The sequence below is a fragment of the Pimephales promelas genome, chromosome 4 (genome assembly GCF_988280905.1).
Source record: "Pimephales promelas chromosome 4, fPimPro1.hap1.1, whole genome shotgun sequence".
Lineage (NCBI taxonomy): Eukaryota > Metazoa > Chordata > Actinopteri > Cypriniformes > Leuciscidae > Pimephales > Pimephales promelas.
The window spans coordinates 43180432-43206218 of NC_142772.1; the positions used below are offsets into that span (position 1 = coordinate 43180432).

A 25787-nucleotide genomic window follows, 5' to 3' on the forward strand; every position below is an offset into this window, starting at 1 on the left:
ACTGAAGCGTACGAATCTGGTTCAACATCCGTCAATAAGTATGATTCTATAGGGACCCTCGCCAGCCATAACCTCCATCGTTGTTCTGACAAAAGCTTGGTCTTCTCACATACGTGTACATAGAGTTTAATGATGGGTATACTGTAAAATCCAATTTAATTTGAACATCCATTGACCCTGCAGGAGATGACCATTTTCACTTTTTAACACAAAACTCATTTCACTTCGTTTAACTCGTTTCACCTTCATCTAATCTTCTGCCCACAGCAATGGCGGCGGGTCGGCAAATGCCCATATGTCGTGTCGTCATATAGGAACTATGTATAGTGTGCCGAAGTTATGAAGTCACTTTTGTAGTCCAAAACGTGGAAGTGAGTTAGCATTTTAACACCTCCGGTTCCCTCGCCCTAAAGTCTATGGGTTTTTTTAATGGGTTTTTGCTAAATTGCCTGAAATAAGGTCTGTGGTTAACAAAGCCTCTAAATATTTTCACATTTTGATGACGTATGACAAAACACACCAGTTATAACCTGCTTTGTGTTTTTTTTTTAACTTTTGTGTCTGCTTGTGGTTTTTTGAAGCCTTTATAATAGGCTTCAAAATGCATACATTTTGGATTAACTTGTAAAGATTATCTTGATAGACAAAACGTGTAAGGGTCACAACTCTTTGTTGAACACAGATCTTATTTTTTTGCGATTTTTCAAGTCTATGGGGAAAATGCATAGCTTTCCGATCAAGGGAACCCATCCGAGTTGTCCAACAAAGTGACGACTTCGGCACTCTATATACTTCAGACAAGTCGAGCGCGTCGCTTCCGTTTTGAACGTGCATATCGCGCGACTACAATTGACATAACGAACTTGAGCACACAAAAGACGTGATATGTGATAGTATAGTATTAGATAGTATATTATCCTGCATATTTTTTTTTTTAAATTCCACATAAAGATCAATTCATTGGCAGTGAGCGAAAACCAATACTTCGTTAAGTACTTCTAACAAAGGTTGACAAGAAACTCCAAATAAGCCCGTGTTTTAAACACACCACATATACTATTTCTTACTTTCAGTTGGGGTAAGCACTCCTTGAGGGTCTGGTGCCACCTATTTCAAAATGGAAAAGATTTGTAAAAATTTAAATTAATTTTGTTGTAAAAAACTGTACATACCCTCACTTCTACTGTATGATCTCGAATGCATCTGTCAAGAGGCAAGACAACATTAGGCAATTCTGTTAATGAAAACAAAACACACTGACTTAAATAAGACAGTAGTTAAATAAATTTAAAAAAAAATCGTAAACTATCATATTTTTTTATTTGAACTACTTTGAGGATGTAGCAAAAATTTAGACTTCTTGTAATCCAATTCTACCTAGTCAACTATTGTAGCCATATAATAATTATTCATAAGGTAGCCAACATTCCACACTGTGAAGTGTAGATTTGAACGGTCTTATCACTTCACAATTTAAAATACAGGGGTTGGACAATGAAACTGAAACACTGGCCAATATTGGAGGTTTCACATCTATATGCCTGGCGGCCAATCTTCAGAGTGAATCCTGATTGTATTTGATGGACACGACACTGCCGAGGACTACCAAACCCTTCTGGAGGATCATGAGCACCTGATGCTCAAACCGTGTATTTGGATGCAAAATGAGGCCCTCACCATTCTAACAAATTATTGTGTTGTAAAACCAGGTGTTTCAGTTTCATTGTCCAACCCCTGTATGTAGACCAGGTGTAGCCAACCCTGGTCCTCGAGAGCCACTGCCCTGCTTGTTTCCAGGGCAGTGGCTCTCGAGGACCAGGGTTGGCTACACCTGGTCTACATATTTTAAATATTTCCCAAAAAAAAAAAGGTCTGGAATCATGCCCTTAACCCTATTCACTTTTAGCCAACTTAATTTTATCCAAATTCAAACCTTTCAGTTGAAAATGTGTGCATCATTTATTTCGGTTCCTTCGAGTCAAAACAAGTAAAATTCAATCACATTTGTAAAATAATACAAAATGTACTAACCCAACAGCAGATTTTTAGTAATTTTGTAAACTTTTTTGTAAGTTGGCAACACAATGCCAAAGAGAATAAAATATCAATTATAGCACATCCTGCTCGCTAAAACTACACATTAAAGGTCAAAGTAACAATTATACATGTAACCAGAGAACTGCATACATGTACAAAATCTGAAAGCATTTTTAGGAAATGTCCTGTTACATATTTAACCGATTCCTTGACAGTTTTTCAGCATCCCTCCACCACCCCGACACCTCATTCTCGGCTGCTTCTTTCGGACAGCCAGTAATACGGAGGGAGTACTCTGTGTTCGGGCCAAATACCGAGACTGGAGCCCTCTCCTTGGACAGCACGCCAAATATGCATACTATTTATTCTATTTGACTCATTCCCAAATTCACAAGATTACACTTACTAATGAGACCTTTGTACCAGTCGCACTGAGACATTTCAAATGATACCAAACATGTATAATACGGTATGATGATTATTCACATTAAACCATATCGATTTTTGGGTGAGTTTCAGGTGGGCTCAGCATGAGAAATAGGGAGTGGGGAAAGTGGTAAAGAGATGTATTCTGAGGTGAGACTTACGTCTCAAATGGAGAGAGTTCAAACATTCATTTCCAGAAAGGGCATTTGTCCTCCAAGGAAGTGGTAATTCCTAAAGTAGAATGCCCAGCATTTTGTAATTACAGTCTAATTCCTAGTCTAATAGTTCAATCAGTTTATTATTATTAATTTTTGGGGGGCATTTAATTATTCAACTTCCCATCAGGAGACCGCGGTTATCCACTAAAGATGTTCACACACAAAAAATTCTAGGGTTTACAAAGAATGGTGTGAAAAGGGAAAAACATCCAGTATGCGGCAGTCCTGTGGGTGAAAATGCCTTGTTGATGCTAGAGGTCAGAGGAGAAAGGGCCGACTGATTCAAGCTGATAGAAGAGCAACTTTGACTGAAATAACCACTCGTTACAACCGAGGTATGCAGCAAAGCATATGTGAAGCCACAACACACACAACCTTGAGGCGGATGGGCTACAACAGCAGAAGACCCCACCGGGTACCACTCATCTCCACTACAAATAAGAAAAAGAGGCTACAATTTGCAAGAGCTCACCAAAATTGGACAGTTGAAGACTGGAAAAATGTGTCTAAGTCTGATGAGTCTCAATTTCTGTTGAGAATCAGAATTTGGTGTAAACAGAATGAGAACATGGATCCATCATGCCTTGTTACCACTGCGCAGGCTGGTGGTGGCAAACTTTAGGCTCCTTAGCGCCAATTGGGCATCGTTTAAATGCCACAGCCTACCTGAGCATTGTTTATGACCATGTCCATCCCTTTATGGCCACCATGTACACAAAGCTCGAATGATTTCAAATGGTTTTATTGAACATGACAATGAGTTCACTGTACTAAAATGGCCCCACAGTCACCAGATCTCAACCCAATAGAGCATCTTTGGGATGTGGTGGAATGGGAGATTCCTGACCTGGATGTGCATCGGACAAATCTCCATCAACTGCAAGATGCTATCCTATCAATATGGGCCAACATTTCTAAAGAATGCTTTCAGCACCTTGTTGAATCAATGCCACATAGAATTATGGCAGTTCTGAAGGAGAAAGGGGGTAAATACAGTATTACTATGGTGATCCTAATAAAGTAATTGATTGTTTTTAATGAATTACTATGTTGTTCCTAATCGGATCAAATCGGGTCAATCGGATCAAGAGTGCAGTTAAAGATTTTTTTTTTATATGTGTGGGGTTATCCTAATTTGGGCCTTGTCTGTATTACTCTTATTCACTTGACAGGGCCCAGCCTTACGGACCAACACCATAACCTCTCTAGAATGAGAAGAAAAACATGAAGCCAAGACCTGACCTGTCCATCTTCTTTGAACTTTCTGAAGCTCCTCTTTGAATGAATGAGTTTCCTGTAAAAAAAAAAAAACACTATAGAGGAAGTTGTTTAATCCTTGTCATTACTTGCTTAATACATTAATCCCCCCGCCCCTTACATTCCAAAGTGGAATTCAACCAAAAAGTGACAAAAATCTGAAGTTAATAATACTATAATAATTTAAAACAAATCCCATTATCTGTCAACATCCTGTCCCACCCCTCTCTATCACCGTGGGATCATGTAAAGTTATTTATGTCCCAACACTGATCCAATGTCAGTAAGGGAGCGGTTAAACCAAGCCTAGAAAAAAAAAGAAACAATAAAACAAGTGAGAGACTCTGAATCTCCTGGCGTCATTTTAAAGTTGTAAAAAATAACATTTTCAATTTAGGTAAGGTTCTCGATCTCTTTAAAGAAATGAGCCTCATATAATGTTTAATTTTCTTACTATTAGGTAAAATGCAGGAAAACAGCCAGTACCAATTCAATTGGTAAAATCTACCCATAAGTGAAGTTAACAACATACAAACAGCATTTTAATCCTTAGTTAAAACCTTGAAGAGTTAATAAACAGCACTTTTTTTTTTATTCAGTTGCGGAAACAATCTTCCATAAGGGCATGATTTACCTCACATTTTGACAATGTTCGGACACCGAAAAACCACACCCGCTCTCATTCAAAATCAAACCTCATATGATCTGCAACTTTTCAGGAAATGGAGAAAAAAAACACTGTATTTTAAAAATATTTAAAAGCCGTGTTGTCAGTTTTTATTGTGGCTGTATATATGGTCATATATTTGGATGTGCCATCATATTATTTTTGATAACATTTTACCAAATGCAATTACAAAGTTTTTGACTAGCGAATATACTGTTGTTATGAAGCGCATTACGTTGAGTTATGAAGGTCATTGTAGCTGGGTGTTCAATTCCCTTTCAGTCGAGAAAGTCAGACGTAGTCGTCGACTGAATGGGGGACCACCCCGGGGAGCCGAATCATCTTTGAGTATCATTGGACGAGCCAATGGGAATTGGCGTACGTGATGTCACACACTCCGCCCCCGTGGCGTCGGTATAAACACGGAAGTGGATGCACGCACAAGTTGCCTTTAACCTGTTAACTGTCACCCCCCCTTTTTTGAATAGACATGAAAATGCACATTTCGAACTTAAATGGTTGTAATTCAAGAATGCTTTGGAATATAGACATATGATTGGTCTTGTTTTAAAGAAGATTTTTGGCAGATTTTTGTAGAAGTGAAATAAATTAAGAAAGTGAAACAGAAAAAAAGTTATAGAGGTTTGAGTTTATGAAAATGTACAATGCAAAAATATTAATTATTCATATTTTACATAAAATATATATTTTCAAAACCTGGGCTACTCTAAAATGGCAGAAAAATCAAAGCCAAAAATCTGAACAAGTTGTGTTTCAAATTTTAGGTTGATATCTCAAAAAATGAGCTTTCAGTAAGATTTTGTTTGAGCGCAGTACCAAACTTTTTCACTAGGGCACAATCAGACTCCATTACTGCCCATATAAGGGCGCCTGCATTTCCATTCGTGTTTTGAGTGATATGAACCATTATTTTCACAATTTTCATACAATTTATGAAGTACAGATCCTATTCAGAAGTAGCATGGGAAGTTTGGCAGATTTTGATATGAATTGAACCTCTAAGAAACACATACAAAGAACACGCATGTAAGTCATAGCTAGCTGCCACGTCACAAATGGTGAATTTATTATTTTTTTCTTGATATTTCAAACTTTTCAGACCTTTTTTTTCCAAAATAATTGAATGGATTCTATCTTTTGAACTTTTGGCATGAAAACAAACTGAGGTATCTACCATTTTTTCATGATTTTTCATGTTTACTGCTATTTTAAAATAAAGGTCTGAACACGCCTTATGAGTATGAAAAAATTCTTGTTTTATATTGATAAATTATGGCTCCTCTGTAATATATTTTGAAAATCATTCACCAAATATGGAAACTAGAGATTGTAAGCTTTCAAATGATATATAGTTTGTCAATATTATTTAAGGTATTTACTAAGATATTATTGTTTTAAAAATATAGTGGCAAACGTCCCACCTGTGGGACGGTGACAGTGCTTTACAGCCGATCGTTTGATGTCTCTAGAGTGCTGTTGTTTACACGAGCGAGTGTGTCGGTGTTCTTCTGGAAGACTCTCCCAGTGCTGGTGGCTTCTACTCTCAACAGCTGTTTAGCGGTAAACAAATTTTGTCATGTTTGTGTGTGTGTTGACGGCTGGTTAGAGGGTAGAAAAGTGAGTGCTTCACTGTTTCAGTTCACTATTGCTGCAGTCATACCTCTTTGTGCTCTGGCACCGGTGATGGGTCTTATTTCCTGAAAGAGCATCACGGGTGTGTTTGTGTCTTTTTCAAGATGTCATTCCACCAGTGCGTTTCTGGATGCGGTCATTCCCTTTTCCTCTCTGACGGTCACAATTGTTGCATCACGTGTTTGGCTCACAGCCCGCTGAAGTAGCTTTTGTGGACGGTTCATGGGTAGATGGGTGATCGGAGGAAAGTGATGCCATTCCGGTATCCATTCCCTGTGGGGCCCCTCCCTCCATCACACCGCAGCCAATGGAATTCCTGTTAAACGTGCCGGTCCCTCTGTAATGGGCCAATCAGCCGTTTCAATTGAGGTTACCCCAGAGGATAAGACGTCAATAGCAGCATCGGAGGGTGAGCTGGCCTCTGAAGATGACGACTCGGCTGTGTTACCTCCCTCTATGAGTGTAACGTTGCACAGATCCAGATTGCCAGATCCAGAAATATCAGCTATGCTGAAACGGGCTGCCCAGGCAGCCGGCCTTCACCGTGTATGCAACCCACCGTTTCCTGAAGGAGGGAACGGAGGATGTAGCCCCCGACCACCGCTGACTCTAGCTGCTTTTCTCTGAGGAGCCAAGGGTAACTCAGTGCGTGCATCCAATTAGATACATGTTAATAAATTTATCACATGGTTATATAGAATATATAGGATTAAAAATGGTTAATTTCTCCTTCTCAGCAAGAATTAAGTCACAATTGCCTGCACATTCCTTTGGGATATAAAACTTATAAGTCTTACCGAGTTCTGCCAGTGTGTTGGGGGAAGTTTCAGAGACCTTTGGGATAGTGAGTTTGCTGGATTATTCATTAGATATAATGAATAATTTGTGTGTCTGTTTGGTCCAGATGCTGCAAAAGTAATTAGCATTAGAATGATATAATTATAAAAACATAGGGGTGTGACGAGACGCTTATGTCATGAGATGAGACACGAGATTGGCGATATCGCGAGACGGCTTTTCACTCAACGGGAAATCTCGTCATATTTTAGTGTCGCGAGATATCGTCACACCCCTATAAAAACACAATATAATTTCTCATTGTAACAGACATAATCCAAAATAAGATGTAAATTATCAATGATTTTACAGTCTTGACAGACTAGATAATCATATCTCCCAGAAATATAATAATATAATTCCTGTAGCATGGTAATTTATGCACTACTCAGAGAACCTCCATTTTAATCTTGACTTTATGGGGACTTAAATCATCCTGACAATGTTAGTGGAAACTGAGACCGGGAAATGTTACAACAATAAAACATTCGCAAATGATAATTCCTTTCTACTTGATAAGCTCAAGCTTGGATATATTTACTCACCGAAAAAAAGTGTCACCCACTTTGTAATTCTGTCAACTATCGTCATTGGCAGTTGGCCAACTGCATTGATGCAATAGTCAGAAACAGAAATGTGCTCTGACAGTAAAATAGGAAAAATCGACTGAATGGGGTAAAAAAAAGTGAACTTCAGTGGAAAATTTAGTTGTTTCCACAATAACTATATATATATACACAGTTGTGACCAGAATTAATCATACCCCTGGTAAATATGATATAAAATGGCTGTAAAAAATAAATCTGCATCGTTTATCCTTTTGATCTTTCATTAAAAAAATTGGCAAAATCCTAACCTTTAGTTTAAGTAAAAGAATTTGAAATCACATTATAAAAAGAAAATTTCTTCAAAACATGTTGGCCACAATTATTCATACCCTTTTATTAAATACCTTTTTGCAATCTCCTTTTGCCAAGATAACTGCTCTAAGTTTTCTGCTATAATGCCTGATGAGTTTGGAGAACACCTGCAGAGATCAGATACCATTCCTTCATACAGAATCTCTCCAGATCCTTCAGATTCCCAGATCCATGTTGGCACTTCTTCTTTTCAGTTCAGAACACTCATTTTCTATATGGTTCAGGTCAGGGTCTGGGACAGTCATGGCAGAAGCTTCCTTTTGTGCCCCCTAACACATTTTTGTGTTGATTTTGATGTTTGTTTTGGATCGTTGTCCTGATGGAAGATCCAGCCACGGCCCATTATAAGATTTCTATCACAAGCCGTCAGGTTTAGATTTTTTATCTGTTGATATTTGATAGAATCCACAATGCCATGTATCTGATCTGAATAAGAAGTCCAGGACCTCCAGCAGAAAAATAGGCCCCCAACATTAAAGATCCAATGGTATATTAAATTGTACACATGGGGTACTTTTTATCCTCATGTCCATCAAACCCATCTAGTGTGCTTACTGCCAAAAAGCTCTTTTTTTTAGTCTCATCTGACCACATAACCCTGTGCCGTTTGAAGATCCAGTCGTGTCTGACCACTGAATATGCTAGAGTTTGTTTTTGGAGGAGCGAGGAGGATTTTTCTTGAAACCCTCTCAAACAACATGTGGGGATGTAGGGGTTATTTGATAATCTTTTTTAGGCTTTCTGGCCCCCAAGACTCAACTAATCTCTGCAATTCTCCATCTGGGTTCCTTGAAGAGTCTTTGGCCACTCAAACTTTCATCCTCACCGTCCATTAAAGGGTTAGTTCACCCAAAAATTAAAATTAAGTCATTAATTACTCACCCGTAATTGCTGTACCAACCCCGTAAGACCTTCGTTCATCTTCGGAACACAAATAAAGATATTTTTGATTGAATCTGAGAGCTAGATCAGTCCTAAATAGACTGCCTAAGGGACTGGCTCTTATTAAAGAAAAGGTTTAAATATTCCATGTGCCTAAAGCGGCTCAATTATAAGTTTATCAAGAAAAAAACATAAATAACGACTTTATTCCACTATTCCATTACTTCTTTATGGGCGCATGCGCGAGAACTGAGACGAGGACGTTCTCATTCGTCTACTTTTTGTTACCGGCTGCTCACCGCTTAGGAGTTTTACCGCCACCTACCGTATAAGATGATGTGCTGATATAGCTGGAAGCGCAAAAATTTCTGTTTACAAGCAGAGGAAGATGCGCGCTGTACATACGCTTTTCAATTTGCTTATTTTTCACACTATAAGGTGCACTTAAAAGCCTTTAATCTTCTCAAAAAACGAGTGTTCCTTATAATCCGGAGCGCCTTATATATGGATCATCATTCATTTTATACGGTAGGTGGAGGTAAAACTCCTAAGCGGTGAGCAGCCGGTAACAAGAAGTAGACGAATGAGAACATCCTCGTCTCAGTTCTCGCGCATGCGCCCATAAGGAAGTAATGGAATAGTGGAATAAAGTCGTTATTTATGTTTTTTTCGCACAAAAAGTAGTCTCGTCGCTTGATAAACTTATAATTGAGCCGCTGTAGGCACATGGAATATTTAAACCTTTTCTTTAATGACTTTATGGGCCGTCAAGAGCCAGTCCCTTAGGCAGTCTATATAGGACTGATCCAGCTCTCAGATTCAATCAAAAATATCTTTATTTGTGTTCCGAAGATGAACGAAGGTCTTACGGGGTTGGAACAGCATGGGGGTGAGTAATTAATGACTTAATTTTCATTTTTGGGTGAACTAACCCTTTAAGAAAATAGACACACATCCTCTTCCTGGCAGAATCGTAACATCTTTACTTGATCATAAGTCCTTACTTATTGTCCTGATGGTCAAAATGGGAATTTTCAATTCTTTAGCTATTTTTCTTACATCCACTTTTTATTTTGTGAAGCTCAACAATCTTTTGATGCACATCAGAACCATGTTCTTGGGTTTTATTCATTGTGATGGATGATTCAGGAAATTTGGCCTTTGTGCTTCCTCATATTTAAACTCCTGAGAAACAAGTCATGACTGGACAATTTCATGTTCCTAGTCACCCTAGTGTGCTAAAAAAGGTAAATATTAATGGGAATATACTTCATAGACATTTTATTCATAAAAAAATTCTAGGGGTATGAATAATTGGGGCCAACGTGTTTTGGATTATGTGATTTCCCCCCCACTTTCAATTCTTTTACTTAAACGAAAGGTTACAATTTTGCCAATTTTTTGAATGAAAAATCAAAAGGATAAACAATGCAGATTTATTTTTACAGCCATTTTATATCATATTTACCAGGGGTATGATTAATTCTGGTCACGACTGTGTATACAACAATATTTGATATTTATATCAAATATTGTTATATATGGATTTTTAAAGAAGGAGAGTGACAAAATGGTGTTGTGCAAGACTTGTGCAATACACATTTGGCTTTAGTTTTTCTCCACTAATAAACAGATATTTTCAGTGTAGGATGAACAGCATGCTATTAAAACAGAATGCGTGGTGTAAGATTACAGCACACACAGTGCAAATAAGGTCACAATGCCTTACACTTGGTGTAATGTAATATTCTGGGTTTAATAAAAGTTTAGCGCAACCAACAGGACTTATGGCATATTAATTTAAACAAAAATTAAAGGTACATTATGTAACCTTTTGACCTCTATCAGATGAAAAAACAGAACAGCATGCATGTTTTTTTATGGAAGAACATATTTGACTGAGCTCATAAATATTCACTACTTGTCTTAAGAGATATAACCAGTTTAGATGGACAAGATCTCAAACTGACTAGCGGAAGACGTTACTGCAGCTTCACCCATTAAAAGACAAGGTAGGTACCTTCCTTAAATAAATTCCAGCACAGCGCTGCAACCATAATGAAGTGACCTTTTCATAATAGATAATGCTTTACAATGAACCCTCAAACCTGTAAGTGAGATATGGGTTGTGATAGCAATCCTTTGTTACTTCTTCATGTTTAGGTGAGCGTGATTTGAACTGAAATAACATGCTATAGTCCAGCAAGTTCTTTTCGGTCAAGTTTAACTGGAAAATGTTACACGGTCAAAAAACTGTCACTCCAACATTGCTTCACAAGAAAAACTAACCGTCAATGCCGGAAATGACATCACCGTTAATACAAAATATTATATTAGACATATAAAATTATTTACTCCAAATTATTTATTGATTGCTTAAAGCACACAATTATTTATTCCACATCTATATAAAGAGAAGTGACTTGTCTCTTACAGGTTTTATGTTCAATAATATAACTTATTCAACCAAGTAACAAAAACGCACCTCTGCATTGCTTTGTTTTACAATATTTCAAATCCTTCAGTTCTCAGCATCTCCGAAAACCCAAGCTAATGCTGATTCACGATTTATTACGAGCTCTGTCACTTTATCTTTTTACCAGCAGACTTCTGTTCTGAGTTTTATTATGGGTTATTTGAGATTTAGCTGCTTCATTTCAACCTTTTTCTCTAATTGTGACAACTAACTTATGGCGCTCCCACACCACACACATCGAAGGAGCAGCTGTTACCATTTACAGATATGATGAGACGCACACGGTCGAGTAAAGAGATGTGTATGTGATTTCCCACAAAAACCATCTTGCCCGGTCTAAAATATAAACACTTATGGCTTAATGAATCAGAGTTAGACAAAAACATGCTTTGGAAGGATTGATGACATACCGACTTAAAGTTTTGTAAATTTTAAGCAAAAAAAAAAAAAAAGTTACATAGTGTACCTTTTATTTTGAATGTTGAAATACTGGTTCAATAGTATAGCCACAAGACAACAATATGCATGTCAAAATTACTTTGTAGTTATCCAATTTTATAGCCGTTGCCCTCACAATGAAACTCCTTAAAAGACCGCAAGATGACGAGAACATTTTAACAGCCCCAAAGATTTAACATAAGAATGTGAAAGTGTTTTCTTAAAATTAAAAGCTTCATATTTCTGCCGTACAGTAACCTAGATTGTTGGTATGTTATGTGTTATTATATATTTTTTTAAGTTAGCATGAAACAAAAGTTGTAAGTCTATTGGGACATATCGAAGTGAAATGGCTTCTCAAACATGTAAAAAAAAAAAAAGGCGAGGCATTATTTTGTCCATCAGGAATTTATTGGATATTTGTGGTTTGCTACTGCTGTCCCGCCCTCACGGCAGTAAACGTCATCAGATTAAGAAGGCTTATGAATTGTATAAAAATAAAGTGATATGCATGGATGATTAGCTTACAGATATTGCAATATTACATAAAAAATAAGTTCTGTCGATTTTGATTTCGTGGTAACTTTAACTTTTAATCTTTTAGAAGTTTTAAGTTGGGCCAAAGAGGTGTATTTTGTTGCATCACATCTTAACTCAGCTGCTATGAACTGCAAATGACCTTTATGCTATTGTCTAAAGTACACAAAAGTCAACAGTTTAAAAAAAAAAAAAAGATATGTAAACGATGAAAGATTCATTTTGGGGGGTTGAAATCTTCCCTCATTGTCCTGTGAACGTACGCAACGGTTTCCCATCTACCACATTCTACTCCAATCTAAACCACTACTTATATTGTTCGACCTTTAACTGAACCAAAAAAGCAAATACTCAGTAGCACATGAAGTTTAATACCTTTAAAGTTTTACTACCCTAAAAATCTCACAAAGTGTTCTGCCAATCAACAGCAAACATCTACATTTCAAGATTAAATAAAGAAAAAGAAAAACACTAAAGATTTTGTTTGCTCAGATTGTAGAACACTAATCTATAATTCTGCAGCTTCGTTTGAACAAAATTATAGCATCGGGGACTTAAATAGGGTTTATTTATAATGTAAAATCCAATTTCTTACATTAAAATCCATGTGTGCTCAGACATGCACAAGAGATTGAGACTGATCCATAAATTATAACTGAAGTTATAAGGAAAGTTTTGACTTAAATCTCTGATTAACAGAATATTAACTCTTCTGTTGAAGTTTTTTTACACAGCAATGCTTAATGTTGAAATTCATGACAACAAAGATATGATCCAATTAGGTAGCATCTAACCAGTATGGCTAAAACCTAGCAAAAATATGTTTAGTAGTATATGAGCTTGTCTAAATGTGCATTATAGTACAAAAGACATTACAAACAAATAGTAAAAACAGAATGAAAACAATTATAAAAACAATTCTTGGCTTCCAGGTGGAAAATGAAGGTCACTGCATTTTAACAAACATTATAATGTTTCAACCTCCTCTGGATAAACAAGTTTAACTTGAACATGGTCGCTCAGTGCTTCATTCTCCCGGTACACATACACAGGAGAGCTCTGGGGTTGTGTGTTACCTTCGACCTCTTCCTTACTCTCACCTGCAAGGTCACAAAGAGAGGTCACACAGGGGTCATGTTCCTGCAAGGCTGTTGGGTAGCGCAGAGCAGTTTTCTCAATCCGCACTGAACGCCGCACTGGGGTAAAGAAACGGATTTCGTGACCGTCTACTTGTCCTGATTCCACTCCCTGCTGACACCTTTTTCCCCTTGAATTGTGCAAGAGAATACCAAGTAATCAGACATTACTAAATGTATTGCTGGAATAAGAGCAGATAATCATCATGACTTGTGGCCTTACAATCATATTTGGTGGAGCTGGACTTTTGGGAAATGTGTTAATTTCCTGTATTAAATATTTTTATTAGTAGGACTGGGTTGAATACATCATTTTCTCGAGTGTAATTTGATGTACCAATATTAATTACTTAGTCTATGCTATTATCATGTTGATGTGGTGTTGTATTTTACAGTCAAACACCCTATATAAATATCAGTCTAATCATATTAAGGCTCATGTTTAAATGTTAGGGTAACACTTTATGGTAAGGGTACATGAATTCATGTATAAGTTAATGCATCATTCATGCATTAATATCTCATAATTCATCAGGAACTAACACAAGTTCAACGTTTTTCATTCATGACTTCGTGAATGAACAACACCTTAATTAAAACATTGACTAAGACGAGCACATCATCATGAATTATGATTTATTACGCATGATCATGATGTTTTCTTTGTTCACAGTTATGCCACCTTTCAATAGCACATTGTTCATCAGTGTTTCAAAGGACCTAGTCACCACTTTAGTTAAGGGGCCACACACATGATGAAGTCATTGATAGATAATGCTTAGTTAATGATGACTTCTGTATTTGATTTACAGAATGTGTGTGCTATGAGCTGTGATTGGTCTATTATGGTGTCTGTCCAATAGTCATCATTAACTAAGCATTAATCTATTAATGACTTCATCATGTGTGTGGCCCCTTAAATAAAGTGGTGACTAGGTCACTGACCTAGACGAAGAACAAAGTTTTAATTAAGGTGTTGTTCATTCATGAAGTCATGAATGAAAAACGTTGAACTTGTGTTCGTTCCTGATGATTCATTAGATATTAATGCATGAATGAATGCATAATTCATGCATTAATTTATACATGAATTCATGATAATTCATTGTACCCTTACCGTAAAGTGTTACCAATGTTAGTTTATAAAGCAAGCATAATCTTGTAAAAATGTCTTATAGTAAGTGAGCATACATTTGTAGATTAAAAGCCGTTATGTTGATTATTACAATTATTTTAAATGTGGAAAATTGTATTAATAAAGAATGAGTTGTATTCAACGTTTTACTGGTACTATACAGAAGTAAATATAGGATTCAAAATATCTCAATTTATTATTATTTTGGTAACACTTAACAATAAGGTTCATCAGCTAACATTAGTCAATGTATTCTCGTAACCAACACGAATGAACAATGAGCATTACAATTTGTTACAGTAGTTATTCATCTTTGTTAATGTTAGTCACAGTGCATTAACTAATGTTAAAAAAATAGTTTTTCAAATAATGTGTTACTAAATGTTGAAATTGATAAATGCTGAAGTAGTATTGTTCATTCTTAGTTCCTGTTAACTAAATTAGTTGAACCTTAACTAAACTAATGAATCTTATTGTAAAGTGTTACTATTATTTTATTTAAATTAAAAAGAGAAATGGAATTTTACATCTATAACAGTCCTAACATTATGCTACTTATTCCAAAGAAACTTTAGGCAACAGTGCACATGAGATCAAGGTTTTTCAAATTTAAGTTAGTATGTGTGTGTGTCGTACCCTGGGGTGGCTGTAATTTTATATTTGACGACAGAGGAGTCTCCCCTCATTCCACATATGACGGCCCCGACAGGTTTTGGAGTGCACATGACGTTACCGACTTCCTGTTCGTCATGCATCCTAGTCTCTAGCATTTCAGGCTCGTTTGGCATCGGAGACATACCTGAATGATTTAAAACATGGTGAGATATGAAACAGGACAGCATAAGAAACATGGTATATGTATATAATCCATTTACATTTACGCATTTAGCAGACACTAATCCAAAGTGATTTAAAGTACTTTTTATTGCTTTGGGTTTACCCATGCTGCCTTTGCGCACCGCGGTAGCACCATGGTATCCAGGCAGCCTGGATACCATGAACCAGATTTTCACCTCAGCGAGGGGACCAATCACAGAACGGGGAGGAAGCAGCAAGACGATGACGACGCACTGATGCAGTTTGCTTATACTTATGGATCAAACATGGCAGCAGATGCGAAGTTACCTTTCAATGCAGCCTTAAATATTGTTCTAAGGCCGTGTGTCCACCAAATCGTTTTTAGCCAGCTGAAAACGCTAGACGCTCTGCTGAAGACGCCGTGCTTTGGGCGCTTGAGAGCGTTTTGGCAGTGCAGCGTTTTTTCCGTTGAGAAGTTTCGTTGCTTTGATACAGAATATCTGCAGCACATTTTGAATGTTGTGACAGTTGGTCAGTGTGGTTTAGTCCCGCCCCTCCTCCACTCTCATTGGACGGCTGGGTAAAAAGTGACAGTGATGAGCGCTGCGTTTTTTACAAAGTTTAACATTTTTCAACTCTCGGCGACCAGTAAAAACACCGACCAGTAAAATGGCTATGAGCCAAATGCTGGTGATTTTGTATTGTGGCTGGTAAAGTTAACTGTGACAGGTAAATATAAGTAGCATGCTGGTTCACCCGGACACTTTTAGAGGCACACCTTGAGATTTTACCCTATGGAATAAATGGCTTAAAGGGCATATTGCAGGTTAGAGGACCCAACGAGTCAATGCATAGAAAAATAATGTAGGAACTAGATTTTCTTTAAAATATACTTATAAATGCGCTACATAAGCTTCTGGAGTCGTTTTTGTGAGAAAATTTTACTTCCGTGTCTGAAAATGGGCGTGGCGGGCATGACGCAACAGGCGGGAGAGCGGTCGATTCAAACAACAGGAAAACAATGGATCGCAATGACATTTCGGATGCTGAGGAAATCCTCGTATGACGGACCAAGCCGTAAAGTTATGAGGATAGAGGATAATGTTAGACAGAACGGTCAGCCCCACCTTCACAATGTTTGCATAGGTGCACAGGAACAATCCTTTATAAAACGCATAAAACCTTAGTTTACAAAGACGTGAAACTCACCAAGTAGTCTGGGGTGTTCACTGATACGCTCAAACAAAAATTGTCTAAAATGACTAGCTTCTGGATTGTATTATTGGCACTTCTTGCATTTATTGTCTTCTTAAAATGAATTGTTTCTTGTATACCTCAACTTTGTCCCTTTGGATAAAAGCGTTTACTAAATGAATAATCATTTGACACTGAAGACTGAAGTAATGATTCTGAAAATTCAGCTTTGCCATTACAATTAAAAATATATTTTAAGATTTTATATTTTATTTTATAATAATATTACACTTTAAAACACTTTCTTTACAAAATAAAAACCGCCTTTGTGAGCATGAGGCTTATTTCAAAAACATGAAAACAGTTATTTCCATATTTAATTATATAATTGAGTAATTTTACACTTTTAACTGATAGTTAACCAATAAGACCAATAATCCACACCTAATCCAAACCCAAGCAATTGCAAAAACATGTACTGTATGTGACCGTATGGCAGAAATATGTATTACTCATCCTTTTACTTTACCTTGAATCTGACCCTTTTTAAGGATCTCAAAAACCACAGATCGTAGTTCATCCACTGGCTGTTGAGAAAAAAAACAAATTAAGTGAAAACAAGTCTGTTACTCATGCACTTTGATTTGCTGTTACTGTAAGTTCTAGCCAAAGGAGTAACTGAAATTAGCTTATTTCGAAACGCTAACAAAACTATGTCTTAATTTCGACAAACATTAACTGATCATTTTCACCATTATCCGACAAGATTATGTTAAACTATAATTCAATTCAAATTGTCAGTATATGCACCCAAAATTCTTACAGTCGGTTAATGCTTCAAACTGTCTATTTTTCGGTTGTTGGTTCAATCCCTGGTACCCCCTGACCAAGTGTCGAGGTGTCCATGAGCAAGGCACCTAATCCCAGCTGCTCCTGACGAGCTGGATGGCGCCTTGCATGATAGACACCGCCGTCGGTGTATGAATGAGTGAGTGAATGGGTGAATGCGAGGCAATATGTAATGCACTTTGGTGGCCATGGGTCTGTGAAAGTGCTATATAAATACTGTCATTTACCTTTTCATGGGCTTCTCAGATTATCAGAATAAAAAATTTAAAAAAAATTAAAAAAAACACAAGCAAAAGAAAAAAGTCTGTGTTTTTGACTGACCTCTCTCACTACACGGATGGCCTCCTGGAACATGGGTAGAACATCCAGGTTTCCTTCTCTTTCCATTAGTCTGGCCCGGCAGATCCAGTATTTAGCAAACTTCTGTGCCATTGGCACCCGAGACAGCACATCTCTGACCTTTTCTACTGGGAAACCCTGTCAGAGAAAAGACATCAGAGAACAGCATTGGATCATTTCTCAATACGCTTGTGAGCACTTAAAGGAAAGCATCATCTAATTAGATTCATATTCATTCATATTCATTATCATTCATATCCAAATAAATACAGGAGTAAAATGCAACTTGAAAAACAGAGCTCAAGAAAAGCTCAAGAAGACCATAAATTCTGAGCAGTGAGACTGTTGGACAAGAATGGTAAACATCATGGTCAATTTATGTCAGTAAATGGCAAACACATTAGATCTGTTCAACCAAAGCAGGACAAGGAAACATTATAAGGTGATGTGTATGCAGTCAAATGTTGGCATAACAATGGTTTGTCTAAAAAAAATTACACTTTAGCCCTCATCACACATACAATCTTTACTGGAAAACTAAATTACCAGTAAAAATAATGTGTGAACAGTCCTTTTTAAATATACTGGTAAATCGGTTCTGGCAATTTACAAACAACTTAACGGGAAGTTCTAACATTACCATTGTGGTGGATTTTAAATAGATACGATTAATTATGTTACCAAGCATAAAAATCCGGTAAGAGTATGATGAAGATTACCGGTAAGAGTACAAAGTCAGAATGGCTGACGTAAGAAATCTCCTTTGGGACAATCGGAGTTCTTATGAAGTAATTTTACTGTAATTTATAAATAGGTAGGGCTGGGGGTATTCTACCCCTAGAAGAATTTGTTAGCGATTTTTTTTTTTTTTTTTACATTTATACAAAGCATTTTGTTGATAGAGCAAAGCATTTTTTGTCCATGTGTTAACCAGGATAGACGCCTGGCTATTTGTTTGTTCAAAAGCAAAAATCCAGCTAGACAGTCAATTAGTCCGAACATTTTTGATGTACATCAACTATGTGGAGTGTCATTTTGTACGAGTCAAAATTCACTGCTGGCTATGATAATAATACCTGCTGTAATAATTGAATGCAGTCATCCAGTGACCGGTCCACAGCAAAGACAATGTTATGAACTTCATCTTCTTTCTCGATAGAAGCCCAGTATGGCTGAGGAATAGCAGAGACCGTTTTCCTTCTCATCAGCCGGACAGGCATGGGAGGACGTTTATATGTGATGCCCCTCGATTCCCGCCACTCCTGGAGCTTACATCTGTACAGACAACACTTCTGTTAGGGTTTGACCCATACACACACACACAAACAAAATCTATACTTAGTTCTAGGAATGGGCATTTAAAAAAAAAATACTGCATTCGAATATTCAGGCTTATAAAAATAGAATATTCGTTTATTTAAATGAAGTTTAACGAAAACGACAATATTTTCTAAGTTTAATTTTTTAACATTTTTTACGTTTTTTTTTTTAAGGTTTACGATTAGGCAATATACGCAACAAGCTTACAATGTATACGTTAAAGTTTTCTTTTAGTTGAAAATATTAAACAGTAGGCCTATGTGTAAACACATATGCATATATATATATATATATATATATAAACTAAGCATTATTAAAAGCATGCTCAAGCAGAGTGAACGAAAAAAAAAAAAAAAAACATGCATAAGTTCACATAAACGTTTCTCTGAAAACAGTGCTACAGTTAGTTAAACTTAAGTAAACTTACAGTCTCTGCTCCTGAGCTGCAGTCGGCTTCTTCCCTCCATCTACCGGGGCTGTTCGGACACCTTGAGTACTGGGACAGAAACTGGATTTAGGGGTCTGAAATTGCACTGCAGGCTTGACCTGGCTGGATCTCTTGGTGGGCCGCTGAAGCTCTTGGGGCGCAGTGCTTGTCTGTGGCAATACACAACTCTTGGTGTTTCGACCGGGGAGTTTGGTCGAAGCAGTGGCACTAATTGGTTTAACAGTAATATTCTGTTTATTTTTGACGATAGCCGATCCTTTACTATTTGCAGGGTTAGATAAAGTAGAGACACTTGTTCTTGTTTCTCTGTTTGTGACGGAGCAATCCGATTTTGTTTTTGTGGCATCCACTTTTGTGATAATGCATGAAATATCCTTTCTCTGGTTCACGTCAAATCTGTTTGTCGCCGAATTCGATTTTCGGCTCATGAGTTTACTGCTCTGAGAACTGCTGTTGTGAATGCCAATCTTGGGTACAGCACTTTGACTCCTGGGTTGCTGTGTTAGCTTTGCCTGGGGTTTAGAAACAATGTTAGTCTGAATTTTTGTCCCAGTTGTGCTCATTGGTCTTTGACTCTTCAAATTGGCAGTTGAGGTTGTTTTGATGGTTGTTTCTGCTAATTTCCTAGCCAAAGGCCTTGTTGACTGAAGCTCCGTCTTGGTTCGGGACATTTGATCTGTGCGTGTGTGAGCAGAGATGCCATATCCAGACTTTGAAGGGCCACAGACTGAAACAAGACTTGATTTTTTTGACTTCTGAGTTGTATTTGAAGCTGGCTGTGCTTGATGGGCTTTGTGTTGATCATTTTGAAGGCGCTGTGAACGAGTCCTATTTGCAGCATTGATTGATGCAGGAGTTTCCTCAGCTTTGTGTGGTTTCCTTGGATTTTGAAGGGAAGCAGTGCTATTGCTTAATGTCTTTAAGAGACGAAAGCCTGCCTGGCAAGTATTATGGGAACTACTGGAAGATTGTGCTGGGGCTTTGGCTTGTGAATGGAGGCCGAGTCCTTTTTTTGTGGATGTGTTTTTATTAACCTCTGCCAATTTCTTCCCTTCTTTTACATTTGTGCCATTGATGCCACAATTCTCCTTTGCATCACCTCTCTGAGAGAAATAAAGAAACATCAATTCATCAGTCTACACTTTCAACATAGAATAGTGCAAAATTTCAATGTATTTTTAACTTACAATTTTGTCCTTTTGATTACTTTCAGCAGGTTTCTTTGTAACAGGTTTGTCCTTGAGATATGGTCTTTGAGTAAAATAAAAAAACAAGTTTATTCAGAAGATAAACACAACATACTATGGTGATTATAAATGGTGAAAATATTTCCATTTTTTAAATAATGAATTACAAATTCAGTTCACCCATTGTTACAGACAGAAAGATCATTTAAGACCACCTACTTTGGATTAGGTGCTTTCAGTCTTCCTTTTGCCACCAGATATTCTGCCAATTTCAGTTTGCGTTGCTCTGTAAATGAAAGGGAAATCCTTTTAACATACCTGCATGCAATTAATACATTTTATAGATGTGCTAGTTTTGTGTCTTGTATATTTTTAACCAAATAATAATATAAATCAAATCAATATTTCACTACTTTAAACAGCATTTTGCTAATTATAATTATAAAATGATTAGCAAAAAGCTGTTTAAAATAGTTGTAGTTGGTGGGAGTATAGTTTGTCATGCATGACTAAACGAATATTAACAACGCCTAACCTCCTTGTTAGAACATTCTTCAACCGCAGGTTCATGAAAAAACTACTTTCACTTGTATGAGCTCATATTAAGATTGATCTGCATGACGTTTATCTACATGACTAACAAACTAGTCAAGGCAAGCAAGAAGGACTAATGATGGAAAACGATAACCTGGTATAGATACAGGAGGTATTATTGAGACTTGTTTGTAACTTTATTAAGCTGTTTACCTGAGGGAAAGATGAAGTGACACCACAAGTAATTACATTTAGTCCATTTATATAAGGCAAAAGCTGTGTCTCTTTCACTCACGCGCACAAACACATAGCTACACACACCCCACACGTACTGCAGTGTTTTGAACATCAGCTCATTGGTTTTCACATCAATATTTGATGATTTTCCAAAATTATATTCTTGTTAGTAACTATAATTTAGCGGTATAAAACTAAACAAATGTGAATCGACAGGAACAATACATTTCCAACAGCATAACATGACGCATAGGACTAACGTTAGCCTGGTGTTAGCTTATAGGAGAACGCTTTAACGTTACCTATCTTAGATAGTTTAGATACGTCTCCCTCCGTCACTGTTTCCATTGCTTTATCCGATCATCCAAAATAAATTTCGTATTTGTTTTTAACTTTATAAACGAGTCTATTAGCACACAGCCACGGTGTTGCCAACCCAACGTCCAACACACTCTCTACCAAACAAACTGTCGCTTGAATTTGACGGCGACACGCCTATCTCATTTCCCATTGGTTCGTTCAAATATTTGATACCGACTATTGGTTCGTCAGTTTTGATGATTCGTCAAAGCGGCACTTGCCTCTACATAGAGGTGACATGTGAAACCCTTTATAAAAAAAAGGTCAGATTTTCACACAAGATGTTTTTTTAGTTTGAAACATGGTTTGCTCATGTCAATATATTATTTGCTATGCTAATAGTACACCAGAATTAAAATAGAAGTTTCTTACATCAATCATAAATATTTTTTAACTGTCCCTGATCTCCTTTTTAAGCAGAGTGTGATTGGAGAGAAGACATATTAGAAGTGCATTAAAAGTTTTCAAGTGTCAGTAACCATGCAGTAAACATAATTATGAATTTTCACTTGTACAATAAACAGATTCAGTATTCTACAAAATGAATAAAAACAGTAAAATGCCAAGTCAGAATATTGCGCAAACTTAATGCAATGTTAAAAAATGTACTTTTTTTTAATCTCACTTTAACTAATGTATTTGCTGCTGACTCATAGGCAAAAATGACTTTAGCTAAATATCACTATTTTAATTATCATTTTTTTTAAATTGCTTAAGAATGTTGAACTCTCTTCTTGTGTCCCATATTCTACAATATAGAATGGCAGCACAGTGTCCTCTACTCCGTACAGATGTATTTGCATTTCATTCAGCCGGAGGCTTATTCATGACACTTTTGGTGTAAAAGGGACTTTTCATTAACTTGTTTTTCAGGTGAAAAATGTATGTAACGCATCACTTTCCATTAAAAGTAACTAAGCAACAATTATTATTATTATTATTATTATTTTTTTTTTTTTAGGGAGTAATAGGCCTAGTTTTAAAAATAACTATCCCCAACACCGGTCAGTGTTAAGTCACCTGCTGATGACTTAATGCAGATTGCAGAACATGTGAATTGTTAAACAGCACTTTTGCTGTGTTAAACTGTGGAAGAGTCAGAGGGAAAGCTGGATGATTTACAGAATAAATACCACTTTACAATGGAAAAACTGGATATAAAGTCATATAAAGGACTACTTCCCTTTAGTCCTTTTACACATTCTCTAGATCATTTGAGGTTTGTAAAATAGCACTGATTAAGAATACAAGAATATGAAACATCTTACACTGATTAAATAAATAATTTAATAGCCAAACTCAGATCATCTAAAAGAAGACCTTTCCCAAACCACAAAATAACTTGGAAAAATACAGTATAAAAAGAATCAATACCCTAGAATTAACACCTTCAGTTTCCATTAAAGAAACAAAAATAATCTGTGTTAACTCACAATGTATTTCATGACTAATTTGAGAAGGACAGGATATAACTTGAATAACAATTTGAACGAACAGGGAGTGTTTTCTTTAAAAAAAAAAAAAAAAAAAAACACTGAGCAGCTGTCAACAGCAAAATTAGAAATACACAGCGCAGTTCTTGCACCCCTTTTTATCAGAATCGAGAGATGCTACATAACTGAAGAGGCTTTTGTGTCCATGTGACTAAGTAAGATACCTTCCATGTTCTCATCAGTTTCAAACATATTTGGTATAAAAGCAAAAGATTTGAACAGAGGCAAAAAAAAAAAAGGCAAAGAAACAGTACATTTTATGAAGTCACTTCCTGAACCTGCCATCTCCTAGTTTTAGGCATCTACAATTTGTAGTCTGTACCATGTCAACCAGCATATAAAACGCACAGCAATTTTAAGAAATCACACACAAAAATAATAATAAAAAAGAAAATCATTTAAAAAATATACAACCTCAACTGAATTCTAAATAAATACATCAAATAGTCAAATTATTTTGGTTAAGATTACCTCTGGTCCAATGGGAGCAACAGATACAGTTCGAGAGCTCTAATCACACAGAAACGTCTTGTGCAGAAAAGTGACTCCAATTACAGTTGTACTACAACGACAAAATGCTTGTTCTCTTTGGAGTAAAAAAAAAAAAAAGTCGATGCATTACTTTGGACAAAAGGACAATTTTACACTTACACAAACACTGCATCACATTAACAAACCTCCACAGACAACCAGCAGAAATATCGGACATAGAAATGACTTGTGTATGAGATGCAGTGTATCTTAGTATTTCACTGTTTGGTGCATTTGACGACAGCATGCTTCACTTTTTTTTGATCACTTGTCGCATGGGTTCACGTAAATCAATAGGGAATTATCGAACATGCAATTAGTCTGTGAAGCTCAGCGTCTCCCTGAGTTGTTGCTTACGTGGGCTGCAACGGCCAAATCGGACTCATGCGTTGTCGTATATACAAACATACACTGGCACGTGTACTCACTTTCATTTTCACTCTCACACACATATAGAATTTGATACAAATATGACAGAGCTATGGACTAACACCAAATAAAAAGGCATCCACAAAAGGTTTCCCTCATTCGCGTTTCTGTGAGCAACCTCAATAGAAAAATGACAAAATAAACATCTTCATGTATATAGAAACGGCTCTATTCGCACAGTCTATAAAACACCCCAGAGAGTCTGTCTGAAACAGGGGTCCTTTCTCAGTCCAGATACACTTTGGCTTCTCTGTGCCTTCGTCTTGCACAATGTGTTACACAAAGTCTTCTTTAGATGTCTCAGCAAACTATTGCTCTTCTGTAATCTACTGTAATGTCTAGCGCTAAAACGGGTCTGGGGAAAAGTGCTAAATGTCCAATGGGTGTGTGTGGGATATCGGTGAATTAATTGTGTGTGAGTGTGTCAAATGGCACTCTCGTTGTGTGTGCTGTGGTTGGCCTGGCACGTGGGTTGGCTGTTCTGTTCGATGAGGAGCGAGGTCGTCTCGTCGGGGGCATCCGTGAGCGCGAGCGTGTTTTCCGACGAGGGATCGGGAATGGATGATGTGCTGTTGTTCACGCGGCCGTGTCCGCTGTCTGGAGACTGGGGCGAGCTGTCCAGCCGAGACGCCATCAGACCGTTTTGATACTGAGAGCGTGTGATCTGGACAACAAGAAGAGATGGAAAGGTATTGTGAGAGGTTTTTGGGGGATCTTGTAGAATTATTGGATGGATGAAGGAATAAACCATATTAGTGACGCACCAAAATTAATTAAACAAAACCAAAAGGAAAGTTTTCATTTCAACCGAAAATTAAGTTCAATTAAGCATACATCAACATCTGAACTGTAAATTGGGCATTTTTTATCTCAACCTTTTTATTATGAATTAACTACACTCATCTAAAGGATTATTAGGAACACCATACTAATACTGTTTTTGACCCCCCTTTTCTTTCAGAACTGCCTTAATTCTACGTGGCGTTGATTCAACAAGAAATGTTGGCCCATATTGCTCCCGTTCCACCACATCTCAAAGATGCTCTATTGGGTTGAGATCTGGTGACTGTGGGGGCCATTTTAGCACATTGAACTCATTGTCATCTTCAAGAAACCAATTTGAAATAATTCAAGCTTTGTGACTTGGTGCATTATCCTGCTGGAAGTAGCCATCAGAGGATGGGGACATGGTGGCCATAAAGGGATGGACATGGTCAGCAACAATGCTCAGGTACCGTGGCATTTAAACGATACCCAATTGGCACTAAGGGGCCAAAAGTGTGCCAAGAAAACATCCCCCACACCATTGCACCACCACCACCAGCCTGCACAGTGGGAACAAGGCATGATGGATCCATGTTCTCATTCTGCTTACGGCAAATTCTGACTCATATCTCAACAGAAATTGAGACTCATCAGACCAGGCAACAATATTCCAGTCTTCAACTG

The 25787-nt window shown here is 37.1% G+C and overlaps 2 protein-coding genes across 4 annotated transcripts in view; both read right to left on the reverse strand.

Moving 5' to 3' along the window:
- Positions 1–6313: 6313 nt before the first annotated feature.
- On the reverse strand, positions 6314–22014 carry ckap2l (cytoskeleton associated protein 2 like). 2 transcript variants are annotated; one of them, XM_089130552.1, is made up of 11 exons: positions 21828–22014; positions 20974–21040; positions 20755–20818; positions 19547–20670; positions 18876–19074; positions 17782–17937; positions 17141–17198; positions 15256–15418; positions 13449–13615; positions 7056–7165; positions 6314–6879 (listed from the first exon to the last, which is right to left on the reverse strand). In XM_089130552.1, exons 1-11 carry the CDS (start codon positions 21871–21873, stop codon positions 6868–6870), a joined length of 2166 nt encoding a protein of 721 aa, XP_088986678.1. In that variant the 5' UTR covers positions 21874–22014; the 3' UTR covers positions 6314–6867. The 2 variants fall into 2 exon arrangements, with proteins under 2 accessions (XP_088986678.1, XP_039515660.2); XM_039659726.2 differs by lacking the exons at positions 6314–6879; positions 7056–7165 and having other exon boundaries at positions 12534–13615; positions 21828–22013.
- Positions 22015–23149: 1135 nt separating this feature from the next.
- The window catches only part of cnnm4b (cyclin and CBS domain divalent metal cation transport mediator 4b), a 36050-nt gene continuing 33412 nt past the window's right edge, over positions 23150–25787 (reverse strand). For both annotated transcript variants that reach the window (XM_089130553.1, XM_089130554.1), the window contains one exon: positions 23150–25002. In XM_089130553.1, the coding sequence (XP_088986679.1) occupies positions 24763–25002 (240 nt within the window). In that variant the 3' untranslated portion in view covers positions 23150–24762. The remainder of the gene's footprint in view (positions 25003–25787) is intronic.